Source organism: Lepidochelys kempii, chromosome 4 (assembly GCF_965140265.1).
Source record: "Lepidochelys kempii isolate rLepKem1 chromosome 4, rLepKem1.hap2, whole genome shotgun sequence".
Lineage (NCBI taxonomy): Eukaryota > Metazoa > Chordata > Testudines > Cheloniidae > Lepidochelys > Lepidochelys kempii.
In genome coordinates, this window is record NC_133259.1 from 9,868,547 (window position 1) to 9,876,123 (window position 7,577).

The window sequence follows — 7,577 nt, forward strand, 5'->3', positions numbered from 1 at the left end:
GCAATTAAACAGCCCCTGAGCCCCGTGCACCCGAGACAGCTGGCCCAGGCCGTGTAGGTATACCAGCTGCCGTGTAGGTAGACCCCAAATCCTTACTGAGGCTCCTGCACGAGCAGCTTGTTTTCCAAGGTGCAGCACTCCCAGCAGCCCCCCCGAAGTCATGGCAGTGCTGGGGGCTCTGCCTGGTTACGTACGGCAGCGTCTTCTCACCACGTTGAGAGCCTAACCAGGACTCTTGGCCTGGTACGATAAGAGCGGGAACCATGGCACCGAAGCCCTCTGTGCCGGACAGCCTGTATAGAGCTGGGCTAGTATGCCTTTAAATCCGATATATCCAAGCAGACCCTGAACAAAGGGCCCTTTTATATCTGCGACCAAGCGTCTGCTCTAAATTGGGCAGCGTGTTGCGGGATCCCCTCCTCTGTTGACCTCCCCAGTGTGTGCACCAGCTGGATCCAGGCCCCACCAAGGGCCTGGACACCCCTGCACGTGCCCCGATGTTCCCCTGGAAGGGCAGGTGAGGGGGGCGGTAACATTTCCTGCCCAGGCAGATCCAGGCCATGCAGCCATCCCAAGCTCTGATTTCAGTGCAGCCGTGCCACTGTTATGGCTCAGGGGCCGAGCGCAGACCTTTGCTCAGCACCGTTAAAAGCAGCCACGCACAGGCTGGGAGCAGCAAAGGGCTTTTCTGCAGTCACTTCACACCAATCCCCACCTGCCCAGCGGTTCGGGAGCCTTTAGGGCTCCTCCCTGGTTACTGTTTCACCTCACTTCAGCCCTGCATTCCCCTCCCCTCCCCTCCCCTCCCCTCCCATAAAATACCACCCAGAACTTGTTTGGCAGCCGGGCTGGGTTTCTCTGTACATGCAGCAGTTTCGGTCAGAGCCGCCAGTTTCCTTCTGCTGGGGACAGAGCAAAGAGGAAGCCGTACGGCGCGACCGGGCTGGCAAACCCAGGAGGTGAGGGCTTGCGCAGGGGCTAACGGCGCTGGGCTGTGCGGGCCGGGCAGGTGCCAGGGCCAAGCGGGAGCGGGCCAAGAGGAAGGGCCCTGTGCTGGGTAGACCACAGCAGCTGTGGTGGGGACGGCCATGGCTCCGTCTGCCTCTGCAGTAGCATTGCGCCTTCCACCCCTGTGACTGGGGCAGCAGCGGCTCTCCTCTCCCCAGCACACCGGTGGTTATTCCCTCCTCCTCCCTGGGCCCTGCAATATGCGGACGCCGTCGGTGATGATCGTGGGCCTGGTCCTGGGCCCCTGCGGCCTGCTGCTGAACCTCGTCAGCACGCTGACTCCCTGCTGGAGGCAGGTGAGCAGAATACCCAGCAATCCCGTGGATCTGATCTATCAGCAGGGCATCTGGGACCTCTGCGAAGAGACCCAGAGCACCCACCAGCGCCAGTGCGGCCTGCCTGATGAACTCGGCTACTTCTCCATGCAGCCAGTGCAGGTGGCCAAGGGGCTGATGGTCTCCTCGCTGATTGTGACTGTGGTGGGGCTGGTGGTGGCTGCTCTGGGGGTGCGCTGCTGGCAGGAAGAACCCCACTATCTGCTGGCAGGCCTCTCTGGCCTGCTACTCTTCGCCTCCGGGCTGATGAGCCTCATCCCCGTCTCATGGTACAACCACGACCTCAGCACCCTGCCAGTGCCCGCAGGCAGCACCTTGGAGGCGGGCTACAGCCTAGTGCTGGGCTACCTGGGCAGCTGCCTGGAGCTCATTGGGGGCTTCTCCCTGGCACTCAGCCTCCACCAGTTCTGCCAGGAGTGCAGGAGAAAGAAGGCAGCTACCAAATATCCCCACCACAGCCAGCAGGGCCCCGCCACTGTATCTTCCAGAGGCTTCATGCCCCGCAGCCAGAAGCCAGCTCCCAAGTCCTTCAGCAACCCCGTGGATGTACTGGAGGGAGAAAGAAGCTTCAGCCACTCCCTGCCCTGTGACTCAGACTTATAGCCCTGCCACAGTGGGCCTGGCAGACACAGCCCCGACCAACACGAACGTGGGCAGTGCGGCACGAGCCGAGAGGAGCCCCTGCCAACGAGAGGCCAAGGCTGGCAGGAAGGGGCACTGTGCCAGGCTGACAGCAGCAAGGACCTCTCCCTGCCTCTCTGCAGATGGACCCTCCTGCTGCAGCAGTGGGGGCCTACGAGAGTTTGGTACCCAGAACTGCAGCCATTTCTTGTGGGCTCTGCACAAGAGGTGGATATTTCTGTGTATAGGCATAGCAAGGGTGACATTATTGATGATTTGCACATTACTGCCTGGCCATGGTGACTTAGACAGTTCACAGGAGGGGGCAGATAAAATCTTCAAAAGCACCTACGTGACTTAGGACCCTCCATCTCATTGGAAGTCAGTGGGATTTAGGCTCCTAATTGCCTAAATTACTTTGGGTAAATTTTTCAAAATTCTCCAGGGCTTTTCAGTGGCGGCTTGGAGCCTAAAAACCTTTGAGGATCTGGGCCAAGTGACGTAGGAGCCTGACACCATGTCCTTGGGAGATGCAGGGTGCGCAGCTCTTTTGAATACGCATGTGCTTAGTTCAGAGTCTAAATATGGAGCCTAACTTTAGCCACCAGCATATGCGATTCTTGGCCAGAGATGTTACGGACAGACTGTTCAGAAAAGTGACCCAGGTTATTGCAGTCTAGTTATTGTATCTCTATGTAATCAGCACCTTCTCAGCTTCAGCATTTACAGCTGGAAGGCTGCTGAGTTCTAGCATTCAGTCACTTCTTTGGACAGAAGCATGGCGAGCCGGGCTGGATTTAGGGGCAGGCAACCCAAGTGACTCTCTGAGAGGCTGGGCTTGGGGCGGGGTGCCGGGCTCCGAGTGCTCTCTTCGTTGAGAGCAACAAAAGGGAAGGACAGGTTTCAGGTATTCTGTCCCTGGATTCATTTTTCACCAACCTAGAATGTTCTGGAACTTTGTAGAATCTCGTGGAACCTTCCAGACTTTCTCAGAACCACATTTTTCTTGAACCTCCTAGACTGTTGTCAGCTATGCCCATGGGTGTATAAGGGGCGACATGGGTGGCAGGTATCGTGGGGTGGGGGGACAGGCTGTGCCTCCCCAAACAGCCCAGCATGGCTTTGCCCACACTCCGTCTGAGGCCCCCTCCTGCTTGTCCTTCCCCCTTGGCCCCAGCCCAGGCTGACTTCTCGTCTTCTGGAAAGCCGGATGGGGCAGCTGTAGGGGGGTGCCGGGGGGTGCCGGGCCTGGGGCCATGCTGCCCTGTGCTTGGGGCGGGGGCTGCCTGCCCTGTGCTCAGGAGGGCTGGGGGCCGCGTGCTGCCTGCCTTCCCACCCACCCGGTGTTCAGGGGTGGGCGACGACAGGGAGAGAGAGGGCAGGGGCTCCGCTGGGGGTAGGAGGCAGGCCCGGCCAGGGGCTAGCCTCCCACAGCTAGCGGTTCACCCACCACCCATTGGGGTGGGGCAGGCATCGCCAGTCATTCAGTGAGATATAAGAACAAAGTCAAGCGAAGCGAGAGCCCAGCGGCGATATTGTGAACCTTGTTTTATTGTGTAATTATGAAAGTGGACTTGTGTTTTAAGATCTGAAGAGTGTAAGTAGTGACTAATAAAGGACATATTTAATGAGACACCACAGATAGCTATCGAACCCCTGTCTATGCAACAATATAAAATAAATACTGTTACTTCTCTGTTATGCTTTACACGTAATGTTTGGTGACTTTCTAAGACTGCGGAACATAGATTTTTGCTCTCCCTAATACTGTCTGTTTTCCCCTGTAAAAAATAAAAGATGCCCGTGAAGAAGCCTTCAGGAGCTCAGTGTAGGAAGCGAAAAGCTCGATTGCAATCTCATTTGCAGCAAGGGGCAAATGTGATGGGAAAAATATCTGAAACAGAACGTAGACCAGGCTTTCAGCAGTAGTGATCGTCCCAGGGCAGAAGAAATTGAGGAATTTATTTGCTTAGATATGGCTCTTCTGCTGCCAAGAACTCTGTGATACATCCAGAGGCCATCGGGGACCCGAGTCAAGGTGGGGCAGCATAGCCACATGAAAGCAATAGGGGTCAGACCCTGGGTCCCACCTTAAAGCAGCCAGACCCTCCAGGCTCCTGGTCCCTAGGTCCGAGCCCTTGCTTAGCACTGTGTAGACATGTCCTAAAGTGTGTCTGTCTTTATGTGTACAAAGAGTCAACAGTCTGTGAATCATATTGACAGAGACTGACCCTGTCCTCAGTGCTGACCATACTAAATGAGTCTATGCAGCCCAGTGGCTGGACACATTTCAATTTGACAACATGTGTCAACTGGCTGCTCGTTGATGCTAAACACAGTAGCCAGGGCCCTATAGCTGGGGAGCTCACACGTGCAGTGGCAGCTAACCCCCTCCCAGTGAAATGGTAGCTTGTAAGACAACTTGTCCTGCTGTCCGTGCTTCAGATTTGAGGTTAGAGTGAAGGCAGATGGCAAGTGTGCACAGCAGAGGAAGGGGGGAAGGGAAGGGGCGTGTGCTAGGCCTACTTTTACAAAGGTGAACTCAAGGTAAGTTGAGCTGCCTGTTACCTTCTGAAGAGGAGAAAAAAAACAAGCACAACTCAACTGTAGGACACGTCATTGCAAACTGCATGCACCATCTGCCTTTTGGGCCTGAAATTGGGGAGGCATTGGTTAAAATCAAACAAAGTGTATCATCCAAATGTGTCACTCACACTGCGTGTAATGCAAGAGGCCATGATTCAACTGCAGCTTCACCGACCCTAGCTATCATACACAAGCAGCTCACACGCTCTCTTACAACTTTTCCGATCCTTCTTATGCCCCCACTTATGGAAGTTTTTTGCTCTTGCAAATGTTTATTAGACCAGTCACCAGCCACCTAAGACCTCTGCTCTCACAGGACAAGTATCAAAGATGTGTACCAGTCAGCCATGTGTTACTATGAGATTCAAAGTCAGTTCAGCTTTGTGATCCTACACTGTTTCTCAGGGGGGGACCAAATCTGATAGCCTTTTGCCGGCAGTGAGGCATGAATAAGCTTCTCCCATTAGCTTTAGTATCTCTTATGGCTGGCTCTTTCTGTAAATATCTCTGCCTTTTAGCACATCTGCAACTGCTCCTCACAACACAGCCAATGCTCTTTAGCCCCTGTCGGATGTAGGCCCCGGTGGGCTGAGAGGCATTCGCTGGTAGAAATGGTCAGAGTGCACAGCTGAGTGAGGCAGGAAGGTTTACATTTCTGTAGTTACTTTGATAATAAGAAAGAGGGATCTAGGAATCACGGGGTAGCAATTGCACAATTGTTATCTGCTTTTACAATAGCACTATTATACATCACAGCACCATCACACCTGTGGGAGGAGATGCAGGGACAAGGGGTCCAGGCAGCTGAATTCTCTTCCAGGCCCTACCCCGGACCTTGAGCAAGTTCCATTAATTCCCTCACTAGCTGGGCTCTAAGCGGTCTTGTGGAGGTAATGGGGTGTGGTGTCCAGCCCACTAGGGCCTTCTGATGGTGTATTTTCATGCCACCTAGAGCCTAATAGGAGTGCTCACTTTGGGAGTTCCTACAGGTCTACCTTATGCCCCGGCTGGAGTTCGGGGGTGTGGGGGGGGGAAGACAGTGCACGGGACTGGGCTACCCAGAGGTAAGCTATCATTGCCTGCTCATCACAGCAGCCAGACAAAACCCAGCCTCCCTGTCCCCTGTGGTGGGTTACAGAGTTCTAAGCCTGCTGGGGCAGGGGCGCACTCCCTCTTCTGCTCATCCATCAAGCTCTGCGAGAAGCCTGAACCCTAGTTTTGCCCCAGGCTGGATCCAGGCCATGGGCTGTGTTCACTAGGGCCCATAACCGTCGCCTTGCATGGAGTACAAGATTGCCTTTAGAAAGGCTCCTAGGCCTTGTGGCTTCCTGGGGACGTGACTGCCTGTGACCCTTGCTAGTGCTGGCCTTGGTAGCTAAGCCAGCTCCAAGAAGGGTGGACTGCCCCCTGCTGGAGTCTTAGTGTCCAAGCCTGTGTGACTCCTCCAGTGATTCCACTTGATGCAGTGTTATGCAAAGATCAGCCTCCTGCACCTGGGCAAGGGATCTGCCTAGACCTCCCCACCCCCACCCCTGCTCATCTGGCTTCACACTGCCCCGAGGGAGAGGGGCTGTTCCATGGCCCAGCCGCCTCCTGTTTCTACCTCCCACTTCCAGATGGGAGCTAGGAGCTGCTGTCCACACTGGCATCTGGACCCAAGCCCCATGGCAGTGGGTTGTGAAGTGCTGTGATAATTGCACCACTTTGCCTTAGTCCTGGGCTGCTTGTACAAGCTACTGTCCCGTCCCCCCCCTTTCTCCAGCGGGAGGGGCTTTTGCAGCCCTCTAGAGCAAGGTAGAGCTGCTCTAAGGCAGAGTTTCTAGCATTTGGTTGGAGGTGTTAATAACCAAACTAGCACAGCTTCTTTAACTGACAGGTAGAACACCCTGACCTACTCGGCTCCTGCTGCCAAGCTGGAGAGCTTCCGGCTCCCACTCCCAGAAGCATGAAGCCAGCAGGGAGAGATCTGGCTGGTTTCCTGTAGCAAGCACACTACTCACTCCTGTGGATGGTGGCATTAACCCTCTGCCTTAATGCTCTTTTGAAGTGAAAAAGAAAAAAAAGAGTCTCCAAATGGTCAAAGCAAACTGTCTGAACTTAGTCTTTTCACCCAAAGCTGTGTTTAGTTCAGCAAGTAGTTTTTGGTGGGGTTGAGACAGGGGGTTTCAGAGGTGGGGCTGTGGTGAATGGTCTAGGAGGGAGAGGGTCCTGCTAGGACAGCAGCTCCCTATTGACAGGCACCAACATCTGCTATTTGCATAGCAGCTACTACCATCTCCCTCTGAGGGCAACAGGGCACCTTGAACCCCTAAGGTAGAGGAAAGTCACCCTCTGGAGTTGCTACAATTCAGATGTTGGTCACTGATCCAGCTGGGTGTCCCCTTTCAGCCACCCACCAGACAGCTGTGAAGGAAATCCAGGCCCCCTACATCCACAGCTGCTCCAAGCCTCTTGGAGCCTAGCCACTGCCCCAGTCTTTGGGTCCCAGCACTCTTAGGGGGTGCAGACCCCATCCTGAGAACTGTAGCCTGCTGTGTATAGTTGCCCAGACCCTGAGCTCTCTCCTGACCTCAGACTCTCCTTCACTTAAAGACCCTCTTCCAGAATTCCCCCACAAAGGGCGAGCCTTTGGGTCACTGGTAACTCCCCAGTAGCATGGGGTACATGTGAAGCATGTATACACATCCACATCATTTCACTTACAGAGTACCACAGTGTACAGGACATTTAGAGATGGGAACATCCTATCTGCAGTGCCCCTCACTAGCTCACCCTTCCCCTGGAAGGGGACCATCTGGGCTCAGGAAAGTATGCAGTGTTTCTAGCCCACCTGACACAGGGGAACATGTAGGGTGGCCCCTCTTTCAGAGTGGTTTTCCCCAGCTTCCAGCCTGCCCAATGCCACCTCTTGCTTAGAGCCATCCAGTATCCTCTATCAGGAGGCACCATGCTAAGCTCTAGCTACATTTTTGTGTGCATTTGTAGAACACCTGGCTCCACTGGGACCCTGAACCTAGTTGGGTCTCT

General features: G+C 54.7%; 1 protein-coding gene across 1 annotated transcript; it reads left to right on the top strand.

The window, feature by feature from the left end:
* The first annotated feature begins 855 nt into the window (after positions 1-855).
* CLDN23 (claudin 23) lies at positions 856-3,171 on the top strand. The gene has a single exon (XM_073340008.1). The coding sequence runs from the start codon at positions 1,209-1,211 to the stop codon at positions 1,944-1,946; it is 738 nt and encodes a 245-aa protein (XP_073196109.1). The 5' UTR covers positions 856-1,208; the 3' UTR covers positions 1,947-3,171.
* The last annotated feature ends 4,406 nt before the right edge of the window (positions 3,172-7,577 follow it).